The sequence below is a fragment of the Lactuca serriola genome, chromosome 3 (genome assembly GCF_051521515.1).
Source record: "Lactuca serriola cultivar US96UC23 chromosome 3, Lser_US96UC23_V15, whole genome shotgun sequence".
Lineage (NCBI taxonomy): Eukaryota > Viridiplantae > Streptophyta > Magnoliopsida > Asterales > Asteraceae > Lactuca > Lactuca serriola.
In genome coordinates this window covers 232,930,188-232,956,297 of record NC_136410.1, presented here as the reverse complement: position 1 = coordinate 232,956,297, position 26,110 = coordinate 232,930,188, and the positions used below count along the sequence as shown (strand labels likewise).

The window sequence follows — 26,110 nt, the reverse complement described above, 5'->3', positions numbered from 1 at the left end:
TCAAATCCAATGTACATAGTAATCACAGTAAACAACCATTACATTACATATATTTGAAAGTTTACACTTGGTTCAAAAGTAAATTGTACAAAATTATACATATTTCATAAGAACAAAAGAGACGAGTCTTCGGAGCACTCCATCTTCACCAAAAGATATCGCCAGGTACCTGTCTAACTTGGACCTGAGAATACAAGCAGTTTGAAAATCAGCATAAAGCTGGTGAGTTCATAAGCGGTTTTGTTTTGTGAAAATATATCGGTTTCCTTTAGTTTTCTGAAAAGATTTGATATCCAAGAAAATCCCATATTTTCTTATGTAAGGTAGTTAAGTTATCTTTCATTACAGTTCTGTTATAGATATAAGTTAACCCCAGGAAAATCCCATATTTTCCTAATTGTAAGATTGATTAGATAACACATAGTATAGTTTAATTCACAAAACTATAATTTAGACGAACTGTAAATAGAAAGTATTTTGAAAATCTTGGGATTAACATCCCGAACCAGTTATAAGATAATTCGATAAAAACCATGGGATCACTATCCCGAAAGTAGATATAAATAGTTTGATAAACCATGGGATCACTATCCCGAAACTAGATATAAGATAGCTTGATAAAATCATGGGATTATCATCCCGTATAAGATTTAGTTTCAAAACCATGGGATTGCCATCCCGAACGAAATATAGACACAAGATCATGGGATTATCATCCCGAACGAGGTATAGACATAAAACCATGGGATTACCATCCCGAACGAGATATAGATTACAAGACCATGGGATTACCATCCCGAACGAGATATAGATTCTAAACAGATCCTAGCTGTGAATAAGTTTATATTAATACGTATTGTGAGTCGGGTAACCATACTAATACGACAACGAGACCTCCTTGACGTTAGTCAGACGTCGAATGATATCCAGAATTTGTCACCCCAGGCGTGCCCGCCTAACTGTAGCTAGCAGTTAAGGTGTGGGATTGTCAGTCCCGAATAGATCTATTCACAAATTCCTCGCTCTCCCTCCAGGAGACTCTGGTTACACTTCCGGAGAGGATTTACTTGATCATCCATAAAGGGTAGTGACTATCTCACAAGCTAGTATTAAACAATTCACAGGATTCTCATACGATAACAAACATACAAAGACTTTAAGACATGATACAGTGAAAAATAGATACATACAATGAAACTATCTGGCAAAACATTCGAATGATATGGAGATAAACTGAATCAGACATAGTTTATCTAATAACTTAATACAGATATTAGTACCTGATATAAAGAGAAACATAGAACCCCAAATTATTCCCATAATAATTTGATTAGTTTGGTTATTTTCTTAACTAAAATCCATTTAGTTGTAATTGATAAATCATTCCTTATGCTCAACATAATACATAAGGAGTAAAAGAGTTTATAAGATTGCCAGATATTATTTGAAACACATAAATGTTATGATTTGAAAACAGTTTTGGTTTGCTTGTATTCCCCCCCTGAAAACAGTTAAAAACAGTGAAAAAGGCGTAGGGGTATGAACTCACCGGCCGAGAAGTATGACGATTTGGATGCTAAGAGTTGATCCGGGGCTTGTAAATACACGAGGTTCCTAATTATAATGTAAAGATACACATTTGTATCTAATTAGGACTTAGATTGATTGTTGGATAGGGACAATTGTTTCTAGTCGCGAAAACACTCCGATACGAGTGTTTAGAGGGACCCGGGTGGCGTTTAAGGATGTGAAATGACACTAGGGACTTGGGACTTGAGTTTACTCCCCATGAGTAAACTAAAATAAGAGTTTTGGTCTAAATACACCCATTCCCCATGAGTTTACGGCCGTAAACTCATGGTGGGTGTGGTTTATGGTGCTAAATGACTTCTAACACTTAAGGGATAATTTCTAGACTTGGTTTAGGGACTTGGAATAGTTTTAAAACATAAAATAGACCCTTATATGGGAGTTTACGGCCTAGCATGGCTCCTTGGCCGTAAACTCCTATTTTTCCAAGAAAATGGTGTTAAATGTTGCTAGAACAAATCACATGTGATTAATAGAATTATTCCAAGGCCTAACATGAATTTGTATGGGACATATGAGGGATTTATGGAGTTTACGGCCCATGAAACCCCCTTCATGGCCATAAGCTCTAATATATGAAGCTACAATGTGTTTCAAGGTCTAAAACTTGCATGAAAGGACTTCTAAAATTCATCTAAAGGCTTTAGGGGTGTTTAGTTTGCATTCTAACACCAAAAATTTTGGAGTTTACGGCCCAAGAACAGGTCTTGGCCGTAAACTCTTAGAAATCCCACAAAAGATGTGTTTAAGGCTCTTAAAGTATTTTTGGTTAGTCCCTTGATTTATTCCAAGGCTTTTGGTGGTGTTGGATGGCTTTCTAACACCTTAGAATGAGATTTATGCCAAGTTTTGTGGAGTTTACGGCCCAAGAACTCTCCTTGGCCGTAAACTCATCTAAGTCCCTCAAAATTAATGTTTCAAGTGTCCAAATGCAAGAATCAAAGTCCTATAATTCATATCTAAGCTGTAGGGGTGATTTGGAAGGGTTTAAAGACATGAAAAACACCATTTTCATGAGTTTACGGCCCAAGCTTATGCCTTGGCCGTAAACTCCTTCAAAGTCCACAAAATTATAGTTTTAGGTGTTCTAAGTCCATATCTTGAAGTCCCTTAGCCATATCTAAAGTCCAATTGAGTCTAGGAAGGAGTTTAAGGGCTAAAAACCCTTCAAAATGGTGTTTACGGCCTAGGCTGCCTCATGGGCCGTAAACTCACATATATTGTCCAATTTCATGCTTAAGTGTCTAATTTGGAAGCTAAACATGCTATAGATTAAGGATAGGAAGGTACCTTAAGGATTTGAAGCCTTAAATTTGAGTTTTGGACACTAAATCTTTGGATTTAGGAGAGAGGTTAGAGAGAGAGTAGAGAGAGAAGGAAAAAGCTTCAAATGAGTGCTTAAACATGTTTATATAGTTCCTAAAACTTGGACACGGTGGAATTCTACCCGATACCGGCCTTAAACGATGCTTTGGGTTGCACCCGATTGAGTTTTCGTCACCCGACGAGGATATTTCTAAAACTTATAAAATACATGTCTTGGGCTAATTTCATGAGTTCCTAAATGATTTGGACCCTCATTGAATGATAATAAACATATAACTTTTAGTTAACTAAGCCCAAAAATGATATCGGGACATTTCGATTTCCGACGAGTTATTCGGGTAGAACGGGTTTTCGGCGATGAACAACTTCGGGTTGTTACATTATCCCCCCGTTAGAGGGAATTTCGTCCCGAAATTCAAGGAATAAGATACAGGTCATGGATTGAAATGAGATACGAATGGATTTGTTGCCTCGGATCTTCACTTTCTCAAGTGGAATCAGGGCTCTATTGAGTGTTCTAATGAATTCTCATTATCGGGACATGTCTTGGTTTCGCTTCTTGACTCTCTCTCAATCTACGATATCAATCTGCTCTCTCGTGGAAGTTCCAACCCTGAACGACTTCGGTTTCTTCAAGGAATCACTAGGTTTTCGTTGGGCAAACGTTTCTAAGGATTCGAGACGTGATGGTCTAGATAGATTACCAAGCTCTAAGGGCATCCGAAGCTTGAAGGTTACAGAATCGATCTCTACGAAGATCTCGAAAGGTTTGATGTGAGACTAAACTGGATGCTCGAAAGAAACTTCCGGGAATCCTTCGGGATAGACATTTAGAGGGAACAGTTGCTAACTTCCCGTTTCTCAATAATCACAGAAACGAGGGATGCGTGGTAATTCACGTTGGGAAAACTTTTGAGTTCTAAGGTATAGAATGATACGAAAGTTTGATGCCGAAGATCACGAGAATCGGGTCGAGAAAGAAATCTAGACGAGCGACCCTTTCGAAAGTAAAGATAACAACGCGAACGAAAACTCGGTCATTTCTGGTTAAACATGGCATCAAAGTATTTTCATGGAAAGTTTCCCCCTTTATAAATCGAATGGAATAGAATAGTCCTCCGGACCGAGGATTCAATCTATAGGTACGAAGTTAGTGTTCTCTATCTCACTAGTTAGTCGTCTCGATGGTATATATTTCGATTACATGCGAAGGATTGAGTTTAGAATACGTTCGAATAGATAGATAACAGGTTTCCCTTTTGCACCCAAAATCGAAAAGAGTTGCAAGCATAAGAATTATCAAATAGAGATATACCTGCGGCAGCAGAGGGATTTGTGGTTGTAGCCGTCTTGGGACAATTCCTTTTGAAGTGCCCGGCTTCACCACAATTGTAGCAGGCCTGACTAATTCCCGCTCCGGACGACTGGTTTGTTGGCTTGGCTGGTTTTCTACAGGTTCGCGCAAGATGGCTCTTATTGCCACAATTGTCGCAGATCCTTTCACGACATGGACCAGGAATGCAGTGGTGGTAGTTACACTTACTACACCAAGGAAGGGTACCAGTGTATCCACTGGCGGGAGTTTGGGCTGTGGAACCTACAGCTGAAACAGCAACAGGGGTAGTAGCAACATGGACTGCTACCGTTTGCTGTTTCTTAGAAGACCCTTGCATACTCTGGGCCTTCCGCTTGTTCCAGGATTTCTTTTTGCTACCGCCTCCACTGGCGACTGGCTCGGGGGTAGTAGCTTCTTCATCATAGTTGTCTTCGTGATCTATCAGGATTTTAGCAAGGCACTTAGCACTGTCATAAGTGTCTGGCTTCGCAGCCAAGACATTCCCCTTTGTTGGTTGGGTCAACCCCCAGATGAATCTCTCTATCTTTTTACTTTCCGGGGTAACCATTCCCGGACAAAGTAGGGCCAGATCGTCGAATCTTGAGGTATAAGCAGCTATGTCAGAACCCTTCATCTTAAGGTTCCATAGTTCGTGTTCTAGCTTCTGAAGCTCGCCCCGAGGGCAATATTCCGCGAGGAGAAGCTCCTTCATAGCTTCCCAACCCATAGCATTGGCTACAGGTAAAGTTAAGGATTTGACTCGGCCATTCCACCAAGTCAAGGCTTTGTCTAGGAAGGTACAGGCGGCAAACTTGACTCTATCAGACTCCGAACAGCCACGTATTTCAAAGATTGATTCGATTCTCTCGAACCATCGGGTTAAAGCAATGACACCCCCTGTGCCATCAAAGAATGTCGGTTTTGCGTTCATGAAATCCTTATAGGAACCCCCTTTTTGGTGTCCCTGGCTATCTTCTGGGTTTTGCTGTTGGGGATCACCTCCTGAATTTCTAGAGTTCATTTGCGACATGGCTGCTACCATTGCAGCAGTCAGAAGTGTCTGAAGTGATGCAAGATCAAGTTGAAAAGGAGGATTTTTGTTGTTCGTTGAGCTGGGTCTCTTTCTTGGAGGCATCGTGATCTAACAAGATCAGGAAAGAGAGGATCATAAGTCCTCTAAATTGAATCAAGAGATATGGGACAGGAGATATCTCATCAAGGCAAATATAGCATCATACTAAGCGATAAAGCAGAAAGGAGTTATCAAGATAGAACATTTTATCGCTAGAGGAATGATCAAGGAATAACGCGTATACGAGAATTTCTACAAAGGATCGGCTCGAGAAATACTCCCATAGTATTTCATGGTTCGCTGCAGCGTCGATTTGTTGTTTGGGATATTGGGTAAGTTTTAGGTATGCCGCATGCCACAGTCACTCCCAAGCACATGTTGGCCGTGTCTCGAATGAATATAGTTGGCCAGGCTATATTGACCCTAGACACGACTACATAACTGCCCAGGTTTAACCGCAGTGTACAACACCCATTTACTTATGTTTTGTTCTACTTGTAGTTACGGATTTCGACGGCTCGGCATACTTAAATACTTTTGAAAATACTTATATCTTGTAGGATACTTTTAGTTCAGAGCACTTAGGCCCCTTAGTGTTTATAGTTTTATACCATGTAAGGTTTGGTATACTCTGTTCACTATAAACAAGGGCTCTGATACCAATCTGTCACACCCCGAAAACCAAAGGCGGAAACGTTCCCGGGGTTGACTCCACGTTGAGTATCAAATCCAATGTACATAGTAATCACAGTAAACAACCATTACATTACATATATTTGAAAGTTTACACTTGGTTCAAAAGTAAATTGTACAAAATTATACATATTTCATAAGAACAAAAGAGACGAGTCTTCGGAGCACTCCATCTTCACCAAAAGATATCGCCAGGTACCTGTCTAACTTGGACCTGAGAATACAAGCAGTTTGAAAATCAGCATAAAGCTGGTGAGTTCATAAGCGGTTTTGTTTTGTGAAAATATATCGGTTTCCTTTAGTTTTCTGAAAAGATTTGATATCCAAGAAAATCCCATATTTTCTTATGTAAGGTAGTTAAGTTATCTTTCATTACAGTTCTGTTATAGATATAAGTTAACCCCAGGAAAATCCCATATTTTCCTAATTGTAAGATTGATTAGATAACACATAGTATAGTTTAATTCACAAAACTATAATTTAGACGAACTGTAAATAGAAAGTATTTTGAAAATCTTGGGATTAACATCCCGAACCAGTTATAAGATAATTCGATAAAAACCATGGGATCACTATCCCGAAAGTAGATATAAATAGTTTGATAAACCATGGGATCACTATCCCGAAACTAGATATAAGATAGCTTGATAAAATCATGGGATTATCATCCCGTATAAGATTTAGTTTCAAAACCATGGGATTGCCATCCCGAACGAAATATAGACACAAGATCATGGGATTATCATCCCGAACGAGGTATAGACATAAAACCATGGGATTACCATCCCGAACGAGATATAGATTACAAGACCATGGGATTACCATCCCGAACGAGATATAGATTCTAAACAAATCCTAGCTGTGAATAAGTTTATATTAATACGTATTGTGAGTCGGGTAACCATACTGATACGACAACGAGACCTCCTTGACGTTAGTCAGACGTCGAATGATATCCAGAATTTGTCACCCCAGGCGTGCCCGCCTAACTGTAGCTAGCAGTTAAGGTGTGGGATTGTCAGTCCCGAATAGATCTATTCACAAATTCCTCGCTCTCCCTCCAGGAGACTCTGGTTACACTTCCGGAGAGGATTTACTTGATCATCCATAAAGGGTAGTGACTATCTCACAAGCTAGTATTAAACAATTCACAGGATTCTCATACGATAACAAACATACAAAGACTTTAAGACATGATACAGTGAAAAATAGATACATACAATGAAACTATCTGGCAAAACATTCGAATGATATGGAGATAAACTGAATCAGACATAGTTTATCTAATAACTTAATACAGATATTAGTACCTGATATAAAGAGAAACATAGAACCCCAAATTATTCCCATAATAATTTGATTAGTTTGGTTATTTTCTTAACTAAAATCCATTTAGTTGTAATTGATAAATCATTCCTTATGCTCAACATAATACATAAGGAGTAAAAGAGTTTATAAGATTGCCAGATATTATTTGAAACACATAAATGTTATGATTTGAAAACAGTTTTGGTTTGCTTGTATTCCCCCCTGAAAACAGTTAAAAACAGTGAAAAAGGCGTAGGGGTATGAACTCACCGGACGAGAAGTATGACGATTTGGATGCTAAGAGTTGATCCGGGGCTTGTAAATACACGAGGTTCCTAATTATAATGTAAAGATACACATTTGTATCTAATTAGGACTTAGATTGATTGTTGGATAGGGACAATTGTTTCTAGTCGCGAAAACACTCCGATACGAGTGTTTGGAGGGACCCGGGTGGCGTTTAAGGATGTGAAATGACACTAGGGACTTGGGACTTGAGTTTACTCCCCATGAGTAAACTAAAATAAGAGTTTTGGTCTAAATACACCCATTCCCCATGAGTTTACGGCCGTAAACTCATGGTGGGTGTGGTTTATGGTGCTAAATGACTTCTAACACTTAAGGGATAATTTCTAGACTTGGTTTAGGGACTTGGAATAGTTTTAAAACATAAAATAGACCCTTATATGGGAGTTTACGGCCTAGCATGGCTCCTTGGCCGTAAACTCCTATTTTTCCAAGAAAATGGTGTTAAATGTTGCTAGAACAAATCACATGTGATTAATAGAATTATTCCAAGGCCTAACATGAATTTGTATGGGACATATGAGGGATTTATGGAGTTTACGGCCCATGAAACCCCCTTCATGGCCGTAAACTCTAATATATGAAGCTACAATGTGTTTCAAGGTCTAAAACTTGCATGAAAGGACTTCTAAAACTCATCTAAAGGCTTTAGGGGTGTTTAGTTTGCATTCTAACACCAAAAATTTTGGAGTTTACGGCCCAAGAATAGGTCTTGGCCGTAAACTCTTAGAAATCCCACAAAAGATGTGTTTAAGGCTCTTAAAGTATTTTTGGTTGGTCCCTTGATTTATTCCAAGGCTTTTGGTGGTGTTGGATGGCTTTCTAACACCTTAGAATGAGATTTATGCCAAGTTTTGTGGAGTTTATGGCCCAAGAACTCTCCTTGGCCGTAAACTCATCTAAGTCCCTCAAAATTAATGTTTCAAGTGTCCAAATGCAAGAATCAAAGTCCTATAATTCATATCTAAGTTGTAGGGGTGATTTGGAAGGGTTTAAAGACATGAAAAACACTATTTTCATGAGTTTACGGCCCAAGCTTATGCCTTGGCCGTAAACTCCTTCAAAGTCCACAAAATTATAGTTTTAGGTGTTCTAAGTCCATATCTTGAAGTCCCTTAGTCATATCTAAAGTCCAATTGAGTCTAGGAAGGAGTTTAAGGGCTAAAAACCCTTCAAAATGGTGTTTACGGCCTAGGCTGCCTCCTAGGCCGTAAACTCACATATATTGTCCAATTTCATGCTTAAGTGTCTAATTTGGAAGCTAAACATGCTATAGATTAAGGCTAGGAAGGTACCTTAAGGATTTGAAGCCTTAAATTTGAGTTTTGGACACTAAATCTTTGGATTTAGGAGAGAGGTTAGAGAGAGAGTAGAGAGAGAAGGAAAAAGCTTCAAATGAGTGCTTAAACATGTTTATATAGTTCCTAAAACTTGGACACGGTGGAATTCTACCCGATACCGGCCTTAAACGATGCTTTGGGTTGCACCCGATTGAGTTTTCGTCACCCGACGAGGATATTTCTAAAACTTATAAAATACATGTCTTGGGCTAATTTCATGAGTTCCTAAATGATTTGGACCCTCATTGAATGATAATAAACATATAACTTTTAGTTAACTAAGCCCAAAAATGATATCGGGACATTTCGATTTCCGACGAGTTATTCGGGTAGAACGGGTTTTCGGCGATGAACAACTTCGGGTTGTTACACCAAGGCACTAGTAATCGATTCTTTTTCATTCATATATGTCGTTACCATCATTTCGGTAATGACTAAGAAGATGATTGTTATTCCAACCCTAGTGATCATATCAAATTGAGTCTGAGTAAGAGGAGTGTGTTACGTGGTTCAGAGAACCAACATCGATGTAGCATCTGACTTAAGCCAGAAGATTTAAATGAAATATAATCGAAGCAATCAATAGAAGTATTGAGATCACCGCGAAAGTAAAAAAAAAAGCTTGTAACTAGAACTGTTACACGCTATAATGTGATTATATCACATTAGAACATTAAGGAATGTATATTCCATTCCGGAATCTAGCTCTAAGATATTTGAGTCTAACCATTGGATCATAAGATGAGGGGTCATTAGAACATGATCCATAGGTCTCTTATGATAATAAAAGTAAAGAACTTATCTTAAGTTAAGTCTGTTTATGAGGTAGAAAGAGTTTCCCATAAGGATCGAGATTGTGACTTGAAGGTCATGATTAAAAGTCCAACGTGATATAGAGAGCGGTTGCAAGATCGAGCAACGTCTGTAGTCAAGAGGTCCAATAGTTAGATACTCATTCGAAGGAACATAGGAGTTGCGGTTATTACCTAGGATGAAAAGATAATGTTTGAATTCATTACACAAGTCGTGTTTCGTTGATGATTCCGAGATGTAATCATCCTAAGGGGGGATAATTTTAACGCCTGCAGATTCTGGCTAGTTAATTTAGAGACAATAAGCATCAAAAATGACTTTTTGATAGAAGATTTTTTAGAATAAATAATCTTAACTAAGTTAAAGTATATGTCACAAGGGTTCTGCACAAATAAAGGACGCTGAAATTCAAGTTATAACGAAGAAGATGTGACCCGTCGAAGTTTTACGGCTAAACCTGCACCGCACCGTGTAACGTAAAAAGTGAACTTTTGAAAAATTACTTTTTATCCTTATGGATCTAAAAGAAAGTCGTAATATATGTTAAAATCAAGAACGCACATAAAAAGAACGTCCAAATCTGACTTCGTATGAGGAAGTTATGATTTTTCTAAGATTTAGAATAGCAGTGCACAACCCAGAAATCGAATTTTAGATCGATTGATTTCTAGCTGACACAACCTAAATGAGAATTGATGATCTCATTAATAGGAGCTCAACGATATAAAGACAGTCGAAATCGGACGTCGGATGACAAAGTTATGATTTTTTAACAGATTTAACTATCTAAGTCTGGTAAATATAACTTTAAAAATTAATTCAAAATTAGCTAATAGAGTATAAACAAAAGTTGTAGATCCCATCGATACCTATGCGTGGATATAAAAAACGTCAAAAACGGATCTCGTATGCGAAAGTTATAGATTTTAGAAGATAATTAGTTTTTCAAGTAACCAGCGAGTGACACGTGGCGCGATCTGAGCCACTGCTTCCTCCACACGCCTTGCCACCAGATGGTAACACCTGGACACATTACGCCCAGTGTAATGCTAGAGTACGTCCAACGTACGACCATTCCTCAGCCTATAAATAGATGTGCAAATCATCTCATTTCATCACAGCTTTCCACTTCTCTTCTCCCGAACACTCCCAAAGCCTCAAGGCTTTTCTATAGCCCTTCTTAAGAGTTTGTAGCGAGTCCTAGAGTGCCAGAAGGCCCCAAGAATAACACCTTTCGGCTCATAAGTTCTGCCCAAGCAGATCCTGATTCTTCGCTAAACCCCTTGTAAGTGAGTTATGCTTACCCTTCTTTAAGTATAACTTATATTTAAGTTCATTATCGTTATTATGAACCTATAAGCATTATATGTGCTAAGTGTAAATTATAAAGAGTGTTATTATAATACCGTTTAACTGCTCACGGTACAGGGAATATGGTTTGAAGGGACGTATAGGCTTGTTGGATTTCAGAAGTGCTTAAATGCCAAAATGGTCCTGCCTTCCAGTGTTTCATGTCTAGCCCCTGTATGTAAAAGTATTGTTTAACACTTATAAAACTATATCGCTCATAAATCTAGACTAATAATTAGGCATAGTAAATATTATACTAAAATCTAGTGGTAATGTTAATAGGTTTCGTCGAAAGAAAATAAAATTGTTAGAAGCGAAGCGTTGCCCGAGTTTGGAGTCATCACTTTAACAAGTGAGTGCATAGTCCCTTTCATGAACATGATTTTAATACAAGTATTGATTAAAGTATTAAATATTTTTGTGTGTAAAATTTTAGATATTTTGATAGAAATACTTGTTAAGGGCATATCTGATAATATATGATGATTTAGGATACAAAGTAAACCAAAATTAATTAAGAGGAATATTGGGTAGTATCTCCTTATGAGTACAAGTGCGAGAGTATGGAGAGGACATAGTTATTTGTCTTTAATTCGGGAGCATGGATTAGACATAGTCAATTGTCCCTAGTCCGAGAGTATGGAATGGGCATAGTTAATGATCTGAGAGCATGGATTAGACGTACCCGATCCGAGAGTATGAATTAGGTAAAGAGGTTAATTTTAGACTCGAGAGTATAGATCGTGTCGTCATGAGGATCGACAGGCTGGGGTAAAATTGCTTATATGAGGTGAAATTGTATATATTGTGACTTCTAATATATATATATATATATATATATATATATATATATATATATATATATATATACACACACACACACACACACATATATATATGATATAACATTTTGGGATTGAAATCCCTATGTACAAACTAGGTTTCCCAACCTGACCCACTCAGTTTATTTGTATCACAGGTGTCGATATTAAGCTACCTTACACTGGAAGATTAAAGAAGATGTAAATCACTAGTGTAAATAAATGTAAGGTCTGTTTATGCTTGTGTTTCAGTATTGACTATGACATCCGAAAGTTTATATATAAACAAAATACATTTCATCGGAAATGCTTTGATAATATGTTTATCATATTTTCTGGGAACTAATTCCGCAATATTATTCTTTAAAAACAATATTATGATTTTCAAATACGTATAAATAAAATTTTTAAAGTGACTGTGAATTTGGGGATGTCGCACAAAGCAGTTAAACAGGTGGTACATTTAGTGAGACCGTTATGAGATGTCGTGCAATTTTTATCAATAAGAGATTGATTTATGTAAGTGGTTCTGACAAACTGTGACTAAAAGTCTTCTTCAAGTTCACTAGGAATGAGGAAATTTGGTTTAGGTTCAACCTATTAATATTTTTCTACAGCATCATCTATGCTTCCACGATGAATCTTCTCACACTGATCTACAATTTTGGTGGCTATTATCTTATTTAGCTTATGATGAGAGTGAGCCAGTTGTTTACAATGCCTTGTAATTTATTTTCATGCTTTTCAACCTTATCCTTTTTGGAGGGAAGGTCGATATTGATAAGAGATAGATTAGTGACATGAATGTTGGTTTGGGAAAGAACTTTCTCAATGTCAAACAGTTTATCTTTTAGTGTTTCAATATCTAGCTTAAGAGATAACTTTTCTTTATTAAGACACAAATAATCAAACATCATGCATTTTTCATTATCAGAAGAGTTGACAAATTTTTTTTACCTGATATAAAGATGATGAATCCGTTTCCAACATCTTTGAATCTTTTGTTGCCTTGGCTAGACCAACTTCAAATGTACTAGGGTTGTAGGTTCCTTCATCAATGAAAAATATCAGACATCTTTCTTTTTCTTTATCTTCAACATATGATTTTTCACCATCTACCCAATTTTCTTCCTCTACTACAATAACTTTCACATTGATATTTTTCCTTTTCAATGATGCGAATGGATTTTTATATTTAACCTTATAGTCTTCATTGGTATCAACTTCCTTAAACTTGCACTCCTTTGCAAAATGATCAGTTCCTCAACAGTTGAAGCATTTTGGATCTTCTTTCATTTCAGCATCAAGTTTCCTTTCAGTGTTAAAGACCTTGGATGTTGATGAGTTAAATTTTGGTGAACACTTTTTGAGACCATATGGTTTCTTGTTACTCCAACTAGTGTAGTGTTTGAAAATCAGAGCTTCACCTTCAGATTGATCCAAAAGGTTGTTGTCACTATTTGAAATAGATTTCCTTGAATAGAGGGTCACATATATGTCTCTATGATAACCTTTCATACATTCTTTACAAAGAATCTTCATTTCTTAATGATTACGAAGATAACCAAATAATAAATACAAATCCCTAATTACGATCTTTTCACTATTCTTCAGAACGTCAACCTGATGTTCCCAACAATTATTCATTGAATCAAGAATCTTGATAACCAAGGAGTTTATAGTTTTATTCATGTTCAGACTTCACATATTATTCACCAAGAAATTAAAATGATTGAGAACTTGATTAAGAGATTCATTCTTTTGCTAAAAGAAGTGCTCATATTGATGATTTAGACTATTCGTGTTAATGACCTTAACTTCATTAAAATGTGGGACTTTATGACCAGAAGTATTTTTAAAGAGATTTAATGATGAGGAAGAAGATATTGTTAATCGATCAAAGTAATCCACTCGGATACCAGTTGTAGGTTCGCTTTATCATGGTCAATTAACAAAAAGGATAAAAAGCAAGACACAAAAGGTTTTATCACAAAGGTTTTCACTAAGAAAAGTTCTCACCAAGAGAGCAAGCACTAAACTTTAGGGTTCGTTAATTAACTAATGATACGAACCCTAATACATGGTTTTATAGTAAAGCAATAAGATGTGATTCCCTACAAAACATGGATTCTACCTAATCTACGTAAATATAAATAATATCTGATATCCCTAAGATAACGAATCTACCAACTAACTACATGTATAACCATAAATACAAACTAGTACAATAACATGCTGACAATGATTCAGAGAATAGATCTTTACACCGGCACTAATTGAAGTCACCGTGTCTCTATTTTATCTTATTAGATGCTAAGGTTCGACCTTAAAGTGTTCTTTCTTAAACATAAGTTAGAGACAATGCAAAAGTTGATATAATTTGTGAAGTAAGTTGAATTCCAGTTGCAAGAGTTTGTTCTGAAAATTCGAAGTGATAATGGAACTGAGTTAAAAAATCAAGCATTTGAGGATTTCCTGATAAATAGAGGTATGAGTCACAACTTGTCATCACCTTAAGTCTATATTAAAATGGTGTAGCTGAAAGACGAAATTGTTCTCTCTTTGATGTTTCGAGGACAATGCTATCATTCACAAATTTTCCATTGTATTTCTGGGCTGAAGCGATAGGAGCCACATGCTTTACTCAAAATAATTCTTACATTAATAAGTGGTTTTTATTTACTCCTTACGAGATATTTAATAATCGCAAATGTAATGTGGAATTCTTTAATGTATTTTGTTCTAGATGCTTTCGTTATAATTCAAAGGAACACCGCAATAAGTTTGATGTCAAAGTAGACGAAGCAATATTCTTGGGCTATTCTCTTGCATCAAAAGTGTATAGAATGTTGAATAAGAAATCAAAGAAGATTGATAAACTCTATTATGTTTCATTTGATGACAACTTCATCAAATCATTCCAGAAAAATGATGTTCAATGTGGAAAAATCTTTCCTTCGTCATGTTCAAATAAAATTCCTCTCACGTCATGTTCAAATAAAATTCCTCTTATGACATTGTATGATGATTTCCTGAATCTATTTGATGAACCTAAAAAGACGATGTCTTATGAATTAAATGCTAATGATAATCAAGAAGATGAGTTGTTGAAATTGGCTGATGAAGCAATCAAAAATGTTGAAGTTCATGTTGAAGAAGAACATTCAACAACTGTTAGCTCTTCGAATGCACTAGTTAAGGGGGGGGAGTGTGAACACTATTGGGGTTTAATTTAGTGAAGAAGTCTCTACTTCATTTGCAAATCAAATAGACGATACTTATGTTCAGGGGGAGATATTATTAATAATGATTGTTTCTATGGGGAGAATTTAACTAACGATGATCATATTTAGGGAGGGGGGAGGAATCTCCATTTGATGTTGATGTCTAGGGGATAGATCGGAAGATAATGATAATGAAGATCATTCGGAATTTGAAGAAGTTCATTATGAAATTATTCATGAATATGATTTGAATTATCCTCCGTGATAAAATGGACAGGGTATCATCCGAAATCACAAGCGATAGGAGAAACATCAAGTGGTGTTCTCACACGAGCACAATAAAAAGAGAAATAAGCTTAATTAGATAAAAATCAATAATTTACATGTTTTATTCATTTATATCAAAAATTAAACCTAAAACTATGAAAATTGTTCTTGATCATGCAGATTGGGTAAAACCTATGCAAGAGGAGCTGAATGAATTTGAAAGAAACAAGGTATGGAGATTAATTCTGACACCTCCAAATGCATATGTAGTTGGTGTGAAATGCGTATTTTAGAATAAGTTAGATAAAGAAGGAAATTTTGTGAGGAACAAAGCACTTCTTGTAGTTAAAGGGTATTGTTAGGAAGAAGGCATAGACTATGAATAGAGATTTTCACTTGTTGCGAGGTTAGATTTAGTTCGTATTTTTCTAGCATATGTTGCTAACAATAACCTTGAAGTTTCAAAATGGATGTGAAGTGTGCATTTCTCAATGGCGAACTTGAAGAAACAATTTATGTTGAGCAACCACTAGGTTTCGTTAATGAACAATATCCAATTCATTGTTAGATACTTGCTATAAGTAGTATATGGACTTAAACAACCTCCTCGTGCATGGTATGAAACTCTTACTCATTTTCTTAAACAACCTAAGTTTAAACAAGGTTCTATAGAACCTACTTTATTTCATAAGAAAGATGGTGGTCATTTGATGATTGTCCAAATCTATGTTGATCATATTATTTTTGGTTCAATAAATCCTAAGTTGATTGTTGAATTCCGAAAATTAATGGAGACTAAATTTGAGATGAGCTCAGTGGGTCCAATTAACTTTTTTATTTGATGGAATATTAGATAGAGAAAATAGGGAATTTTCATAAAATAGGAAGCTTTCACAAATTCCTTACTTAAAAAATTTAGCATAAATGGAGAAATAATGGTGAAAGTTTCAATGGCATTCAAAACTAAGCTTAATCCTTTGCTTGACAAAGCAGTAGCTGATCTTACATTGGATTGACAGATGATTGGTTCCTTTCTTTATTAATCATCTAGTTGACCTGACATAATGTTTGTTGCTTGTTACTGTGCCATATATCAATCAAATCCATGAGAACCTCACATGACTGCTGTGAAGAATATTTTCAGATATCTTCAGAGAACTACTTCTCTTGGTTTATGGTATCATTCTAATATTAGGTTATTTATTCAGGCAGTCTACGATGCATATTTAGGAGGTTGGGGTCTTAATTCTAAAAGTACATCAGGTGGATGTCGATTCTTAGATGGGAAACTCGTAAGATTGAAATCAGAGAAACAAACATGTGTTACGATATCCATAGTTGAAGTTGAATATATTTCTATTGGATCTTGCACGAAAATTATTTAGATTCAAAGTCAACTGTGATTAGGAAAGTGTAATCAGAATTGTCATAATCGAGTACAACACTCAAAAACGAAGAATATCGCATTGTGATATCATTTTATAAAATATCATATTGAAGATGGAAATGTGGAAGTTAACTTTTTTAGATTAGGGGATCAATTAGTTGACATATTCACAAAAGTCATACCAGAAGTTATATTTAATTGGAATTTTCAAGTGATTGGAATGATGGAAGTTGATTCTGCAAATCAAATTGATAATTTGCGAATAGTTATTGTTCATTTGCAAACAGTTTCGAAGCTTCACAAGTCGACACAACATGCTTGGTTTTTATAGTTACTCTTCGTTTGCGAGAGGTTGTGAGCCATCTCAGTCTGTTGCACAAGCTAACTTTTCGTTTATTTTTCATTTATTATTTTTCTCCTGCATTGAGTTGCGAGACGGCGTAACCAATCGTAGTTGATATCTTCTTTTGCATCTTATTTGTGTGTGTATTCACTTTCGATGTCTTATGACACGTCGCAACTTGTCATAGTTGAATTATTGTTCGTAGCTTAAGTTTTTTTGTTACTAATTTTATGCGATGATCTGCGAGTCGTTAGAGTTTATCATAGTCCTGGAATTTTGTTTATCCTAAATTTTTCAAAAATCCAAAAATATTTTTATTTCTTTACAAAATTTTCAAAAATACAAAAAGTTTTTGCATTTCTTAAAATTTTTGAAAAACCCAAAAGTATTTTCTTTTTCTTTAAGACTTTCAGAAAAGGCAAAAAGATTTTTGTTTCAAGGAATTGATGTTGACCACTTGTTGTTCTATATGCAACAAAGGAATTGACGATTAAGTTACGTTTCTCGATGCCATTGATTAGTTATGTGTCCCTAGAAGTATGTTGCAACGTGTTTCCCAAAGCCTCAGAAGTTCTCTCTTTGCGAAGCCTTAATGAAATTTCTTATTCTAATAATTTCTTCCCAATAGGTTGTATTAACAGAAATCGTCGAGCTACCTTTCTATACTCATGTTCAGAGTTTAGAGATGACTGCTTGGTCACTATTTTATAGTAGAGGTACTATGATTCTTCTTATCCAATCTTGAACCAATAACGTCTTGAGTATTCATAAACTTAAACATAGGTTTCATTTTCTAAACCAAAATGAATTGAAGGTGAATTTGTTTACAAAATCTAGCATGAAACTATGAATTGATGGCAAAAATGATCTATGTTTCAATGTACCAACATCATTCTATAAGTTTCTTTCGTTCATATCATATTTACATTTCACATAACACCCCTGAGAGTTATAAAAGTTTGTGTGATGATCGTCCTACTTTCACTGTGGGTAACGTGATGCACCACCAACCTTACCCATTTTCCAAAATCTTACTTCTCTTGCAAAATCACACACATCACTCGAGGTCCATAAGGTTTCAAGTATAAAACAACTTGAGCCACGACTCCGCAAAGCCTCAGTTTATAATTACATATCATTTTCACCATGGTGTGTATGAGATTCCTATCAACACCCAATTCTTTCTAAAATATTCTCTCATAGTTTTCACACACTTTAACTTGGAATCCTTAAGGTGTCAAGTCAGAACACCTTGAACTAAGATTTCACAAATTCTAGTTTATGATTCTGATCATTCTATCCGTGATTGGATGAAACTCTTCTTTAAATTGGTTTCAGTTACTAAAATCATATTTATGAAGATAATCCTAGTCGTAATTCCAATGGACATTATTTCCATTTTTGCATAATTGAAGGGTGGATCAGCGATTATGAATCGCTACAAATTGAAATGGAACTTTTTCTAAATGAATATGATGATTATTAACAGTCATTATTAGCCATAATTTTTCTGTTTAGAGAGATGATGAGTTGGCATATCTTTACTGTACCATGTTTTCATGATCATTATCGTGGTAATTTATTCTGACGTGTGAAGCGACGGGCAATAAGTACATGAGCTGGTGGTTTTCACTCACATCGATTCAAATTCAAAATGAACCAATTGGGTTTCCAACACTATAAATACCCAAAATTGCTCTACATTTTTATCTTTTCGCTCACACAACATTCCAACTCATTCCAGTTTATTCTAATAAATTCTTCGGTTCTCTCAGTTTATCTTATTAAGACCAAATGGCTTCTTCTAGTGATCACATCTCATTCACGGATCAAACAAATTCATCAATTTTTGTCTTTGTGAAACCTAATCAGAACTTGATTGTTGATTTGGAGTACTCGAAGTATAATCCCTCGGTTCAACCTTTAATTGAATGTTTGAACTACTCGATTTTGAAAAAAGCTTTGACACACTTCGAGTATGTTCCTCTATCTGATTTGATTATGGCTTATTCCAATGTTATTACAACAAGAAGTTTGAAGCAGTTAGTTTTGGTGTTCAAGGACCTCAAAAGACGATTACAAAGGCAAAATTCTACAAGCTATTAGGGTTAACTCTTGGTGCTGATTCAATCAACTCTGATTTGGTCCAATATACAAATATTATTAAAGCTTATCATCAAATGGGGCACATTTTTTATTTCTTTGTTCTTTCGACATTCAAGAAGTCATGTTTGCCACCTGGTTTAGAATTCTCTGTTCACTATTCTCTTCGGGTTTTTATCTGAAAGGGCTATTGGTTCTGATAGCGCAAGTAAACTATATCATACTTTTCTCTAAGGATTGTTTTCTGGTGAAAAGTGGACTATGGGCATATTTTGTGGACTCTATTTGTTCAAAGTCCTACATCCAAGTCCAAGAATACTGAAATCTATTGTGCAAGGTTGTGGTTGATCGTAGTGAAGAAAACTCTGGATCATTACAAAATTCCATAAGTGACGGGTGTAGTTATGGATAATATTCAGGACATAAATATATCCATGTTCATTACTTTAGATAGCAGGAATTTTCATTTTATTGGCTTAATTGCTAAGGTAATATTGGCATGAGCTTCGATGGATATTGAGATTATTCAAATCTATATGAAGATTCCTTCGTTTGGAGAAAAACATATTCCACATGCTCTTCATGATGTTCTTGATGTTTGTGATGCTCCGAAAAGGGTTAGAGTTAAAAGAAAATCAAAGGATGTGGAGGTATAATCTGTGAAATCTAAAGCTCCAAAGAAGAGACATTCAAAGAAATCTAAGCCTACTATTGTCTATTAGGATTTGGATGATTATACTATTAGTGATGTTCATGTTACTGAAGATATTCCTTCTGGTAATAATGTTGCGACCATAACTAAGAATCAAAAGCATACACCAAAACTAGTAGATCAGAATGAAACTTTGAAGGTATCTACTCTAAATCCTACTACTCATATTTCTACTCACGTTAACAATTAGTCAAAAGTACACATTTAGTAGATTGGTTTGGAAAATCCTATTTTAAGCCTTTTGCAATCTCAAAGACCACCAATACCACCAGTTGTTCAAAACCAAGCCTCAACTTCAACTCCGACCACCACTACTTACATCCCCACTACTACTATTCATATCCAAACCACATCACAAATTCCTAAAACTACATTTCTTGATTTCACCACTCAAGTTCCAATTTCCCAATCTAACCCATAACCTATTTTCACATAATCTACTACAACCACATGATTTTCTCAATGTCAAACTACAACTACCACAAAACGAATCGTTTCTGAATTTTCACCTATTATTGATGAACATGACACTTTAGAACCTATTTCAACAAGTGTTCCACTTGTTACCTCTATTGTTCCCTATTCATAACCGATCTAAAATTCTCTATCGAGACATGAAGAGTCACAATATGGATCAAATGATGATTTTATGGCTGTAGATGATCCAGAAGTCTTAGAACCTTATGTTGCAACTCCTATGGCAACATCTTTTGATGAGGATAACAAGTTGATGACTCGTCAAGATTATAATGTTTTGAATACGAAGTTAGATACTTTATTTCGTCATGCCCAAACTTTTTTCAACTTAAAATTTGCAGAACATGGTGATTGCAGATCAAGGTGTTACGTAGACCTTGCAATCTGAAACTATAATAATTTTGTGTGAGCAATAAAAGCTAATTTCTGATACAACTAAGAAATTTGTGAAAGTTGTTTCAGATGTTAAAATGTTATCTAAGAAATTTGACTCTGATCTTAAAGATATTAAAGACATAGATGCAAAACAATAAGCAAACAAACCACACAACACAACTCCAACAGATCAGTAGAATAAATTAAAACAATTTTGGTAAATCCGGTTTTGTCGTGAAAGTAGCTTCCTTACGTCGTGGCCAAAGTCGAGACATAATCTTGCCAATCAAAACCTATTTTAACCAAATTAATTCCTTGATATGCCAAGGGTTTTGTCTAAATGTAATTCTAAACACATTTTTCAAACATGCAATCTCAATTTCATAGTTAAAATTCGAAATTGTTACACCCTCTACCCTAAAATCGCACATATTGTTCAAAATCAAACAAAACCTAAACATATCAAGTGTATTCGAGCAATAAAATCATACCTTAATATGGATTAAACATGAAAACTGGAAGTAGTAGGTGATTTGCCAAAAATTCGAAGTGTGGGGCATGAATGGGAGAGTTCACGTTGTGATTTTTGTTTGAGAATAGAAAATAAATATGTTTTAGGGTTAAATTGTCTCTTTCTGGTCCCCACATTTTGTCACATAATTACACATAGTTTGTCACGTTGCGAAGGTAGAAATGTGATTCAGATCGAGACTCTTTTAAATCCCACATCGTAGCCAAGAGATGTCCATGTCGTGTGTGTAATTTAAATTCCAAAAACCTAAATTTTTTCTTAAAATTTTCTTTATAGTAAAACCACAACCTGCTCTAATGACCCCACACTGGAATAAAATTAGAATATAATGATGAGAGAACGAATTATCCTAAGAAAAAATAAACGAATAAAGAAAATCAAACTAAAAGATAAGGAAAAGAAAATGCCAACCAAACACGTGTGACATCCCCAATTTTCACAGTCCGAAAAGACCTTTTTATTTATGCTTGTATTAAAAACAAAGGAGTGCATAAATTTTCCCATAAAAATATTTCCGAAGAAATGTTTTTCATTGATTAATAAAACTTGGGATTTCATAACTGATGTAGTAACATAAGCATAAACTTTGGCAGGCCTTACAGTAATTACACTAGTGCCCTACAAACTCCTTTAATCCCTCAACTGATAATTACACTATTATCCAATTATCTTCGTATCGCTACCTGTGATGCAAAGAAACTAAGAGGGTCAGGTTCGGGAAACTTGGTGAGTACATAGGTTTTTCAACCCACAATAATATAATTTAAATCCTTATATATATATATATATATATATATATATATATATATATATATATATATATATATATATATATTCCATACCATACAATCAATCTGAATTACTCATTCCTATTACTCTCACTTCCTTATCCTCAAACAATATTCTCAAGGGAATCTATCCTAAATGATCCCTGAGTGAACAATAATACCTTGGGGATTCCTTGGCAATATATGTTAAAAAGGCACCCCAAGAAGTGAATAGAATACCCCGCATGTGTATTTCATTTATACCTATAGGTATGTATGTGGTCTTTCAACATATACAGGTCAGAGACCTGTCCATGTATGTGTCGTAAACACCAACATGTAGTAGTCTAACATCCTGTTTCGGATTGCTTTGTGATTCAAGTCTCATGGGCCGTAACCTGGGTATGAGAATATTTTGAGGCTTTTAAGGAGAAAGGCTTAGGCCTTTTAGATATAGAGCCCAAGAGTATCGGTGAAGGCGTTGGCTCGATCTTTTATGAATTTTGTATTTTGGTCATGGAGTTTTGAGGCTGTGATGAGTTCCTCAAAGCGTAGGGATTCTCGCCACCTTTATGTGGATATAAGGTTCGTTGGAAACAGACTTATAACGAAGAAGTTAAGATAGTTTGAAGTTTTGGCAAGATTAGTCCTTATTGAGAAATGGATGGCAACTGGGTACGCAGAGCGTACACTTGTGTACGCGCAATGTACTCATGCACTTTGCATGATCGTGGATGCCACCTAGTACGTTGGGTGTACTAGGTCTAGAAAGAAATCCTAATATTTTGGGGTGTCCTTATTTAAGGAACATGATGCCCTCATTTTTAGCCACCATTTCAAGTCTCCAAGCCCTCTCAAACCCTAAATCTCGTTTCTAATGCTTCTGTGAGTATCTGTAGCTTATTGAGTGTTCTTGTGGAGCTCTTTTGTGAAGAAGGATCCCTTGAAGGAAGGAAATTTGGTGTCCAAGCTTTTGGATGTGAGTTATAATCTTGTTGGTGCATCTCCTAGAGGTATCAAGTTCGAAACGTACTCGTTGTTGTGATAATTCTAGTTTTTGGGTCCATTTTTAGGGTTTTATGTCCCAAAATTTGAGCATTGTGAGTTTGGTGAACTCCAGAGCAAATCCCTTGTCTTTTCATGAGTACTTGGTGGTCTAGATTCACAAAAATGAGATCTTGGTCGTCTAGACCTCTCCATGCATGTGTTAAGATGACTAAAGAGAGTCTTAATGGTTATTTTTGGAAGTTGGGTCCCATTAAGGCATGCAAACAGATAAAGTCGCCAACTTTATCAGTGAGGGACTCATAATGAAGCTTCCCTGAGGTTTGGATGCTTTAGGTTGAAGTGGTTAAGTTGAAAATTTAATTTTTTGGACCATAGCAGTATGCCTCACGTAAGGTACAGTACACCCCGCGTACTAAATTAAGTTCCCCGATCAAGATGTGCGTGTACACTGAGTGTACCAAGGGAGGTTTGCCCCGTATAATCTCAATGTAGGCTTTTTGGGCTAGATCTCGTGTTGGGTCTTGGTTTTTGGGCTTATTGTATTAGAGATTTTTGGTCAGAGGAATATATAGGTCTTGGACCCTTGTGTTGGGCTTGCCATTTTGGACTTAAGTTTAGGGTTAGGCCTTGGTGGGCCCATTGTGCTTGGGTTGTTTATGGGCCGGTTTAGTGGACCATCTTTAGACTTAATATGTGGGGGCTTGGTCTTAGATCCTAATTGGGTTAATTGTGGGTTTGGCTCAGTGCTAGAGGTCAGTGTGCAGCAACAACATTTATAGGATTTGTTCATCATCCGAGGTGAGCCTTCTCACTATACTTACATGTGTGGTAATTTATGTGTGACCGGAGGGTCTTATTCGTGCCATTGGCCGGAGGTTGTTATTTGTGTTATTGACCTGATGGTCTTCTTTATGTGATTAACCGGAGGGTCTTAATTATACTATTGACCTAAGGGTCTTAATTGTATATTTCCCAGAGGGTCTTATCGGCTTTATGTGTCAATATGCATTCTACCTTTGTGACTTATGAAGTTATATTATTTTGTACATATGTTGAGCTATGACCAGAGAATCTTATTCGTATTATTGACCAGAGGGTCCTATTTGCTTATACTGAGATATGTGTTATTGTGCATTCTGTCTTTGTGATTTGTGTTGTTACATTATCCTATGCATATATTGAGTTATGACCGGAGGGTCCATATCGAGTCGTGAGACCGGAGGGTCTTCACTGAGGCACATGACCAGAGGGTCCATTTCGAGCCGTGAGACCGGAGGGTCTTCACTGAGACACATGACCGGATAGCCCTGATCGAGATATAGCCATGAGTGGCTAATTATTTGTGTATGTGTTATTCTGGGGAACTCACTAAGCTTTGTGCTTACCATGTTGATTTAAACGTGTTTTAGGTACTTTTGTAGATTTCGGGAAGGCAGAGGAATGATTGTACACATCCATCAGCTTATGAAGATTAGAGGATTTTGGGATACTCTAATATTGTTTTGATAATAACTTATAATTTTTGTGTTGACTTGAATTTATGTGTAGTATTTTGAGAATTAAAAATGAAAATTTTATCTTGAAATTTAAGGTGTTACAATTTGGTATCAAAGCCTTGGTTTGAGGGATTCGGGCACACCCTCGGGTATGTCTGGACTCAAACTGAGGAGTTGATAACTTTTCAAAAGAGAATAATTTTTCATCACAAGATTTTCCAAGGAGATTAAAGAGTTTTGAAAGTAGATCCGAAGCGGTGTTTACAATCAGCTAGAGCCCGAGCGGTGATTTCCCAAAATATCCTTACTTGATTATGTGTTGGTATTATTGAGTTGATAGAACTGCAAGCTAGTTTAGAGCTAGGAATCTGCTCAGTATTGCATGCTAGTGTGCCTTCTTAGGAGAGATGCATTTATGCCTGTTATGTGAGCTGGTAGTGTTGCATATGTATGATGAGAGATCTCCAAGGATTTGTGAGGTAGGGTTGCCTGAGTTCGGTGATTTCTTTTGTGTTGAGGACAGAGCAATTGGATCTGTATGTTAGAGTTGTTTTATGTGCTGATGGAGGTTGCTCGATGCCCGAATGCTGCTTGCTTTGTGTTTTGTGGTACTCATGAGTGATGCGAGTTAGCTATTAAGTGAATATGTCAAGTCACATGTGAAAAAGGTTGGATAATCTTAGAGTGATAGAGTTGACCCTGCTGCGCAGCACTTGTTCAAGTCCAACCGTTGTAGGGATGATTCTGGTACTCGAAGGATTATTTGAGCTTTATTGCATGTGATTGTATTCATGAAATAGCTAATTGACAGTGTGAGGGGTTCTTCAGTAGCTGATGGCAGAGAATTATGGGAACCTAGGAGAGCCTAGGGAGTAATTTTAGTCTGATGAGTGTGTTGTGTAGCAGTGAGTATTCTTAGGCGAGCGAGCATGTGGAATGGGATTGGTCGATAGGGAAAGTTGAGCAGCTACTTAGGAAATCTAGGACAACCCTTGGGGAAAGTATAGGTAGATGTGGAAGGTAGTATTGGGCCCATACTACTGAAAGAAGAGGACCCAGACTTGAAACAAGGAGAATTCCAGAGATTCTAAGTAGCAGGTTGAGGGGAGATAACATGGTTTGGGTACCATGATTCATGGCAGAGTGTGTTTCCATCTTTACCGGTTATCCGGTTGTAGTTGTTCAGACTAGGAGTAGGTATGGTAAATTGTTGGGCCAAAGGGCCATGTCAGTCGAATTTAATTAGATTATACCTTGCAAGGAGAATTGAGTTTCGGTCTCGAGGGATTTGACCGGAAAGTGCTAGTTGGATTCGCAGGACTCAAAAAGGAAGTGATGCACCTGTTAAGAATTGCAGTCTGAGTTGAGTGAGCAGTCGTGGGATTGTGATTTCATTTTCTATGATGAGGATTATATTATTTCCACTTTCCGTATTGGAAGGAAGAGTGAGTGAGTTTCTGATTT

General features: G+C 36.2%; 1 protein-coding gene across 1 annotated transcript; it reads left to right on the top strand.

Annotated features, from left to right (window-relative positions):
• The first annotated feature begins 14,534 nt into the window (after positions 1–14,534).
• LOC145096090 (uncharacterized) lies at positions 14,535–15,739 on the top strand. Its single transcript, XM_079033859.1, has 2 exons — positions 14,535–15,165; positions 15,627–15,739. The coding sequence occupies exons 1-2, from the start codon at positions 14,535–14,537 to the stop codon at positions 15,737–15,739; spliced, it is 744 nt and encodes a 247-aa protein (XP_078889985.1).
• The last annotated feature ends 10,371 nt before the right edge of the window (positions 15,740–26,110 follow it).

Coding starts and splice junctions, on each gene's coding strand:
- LOC145096090 (XM_079033859.1), top strand. CDS start 14,535: ATGCTATCATTCACAAATTTTCCATTGTATTTCTGGGCTGAAGCGATA. Junction 15,166..15,626: donor ACTAGTTAAGGGGGGGGAGT/GTGAACACTATT, acceptor TTGATCATGCAG/ATTGGGTAAAACCTATGCAA.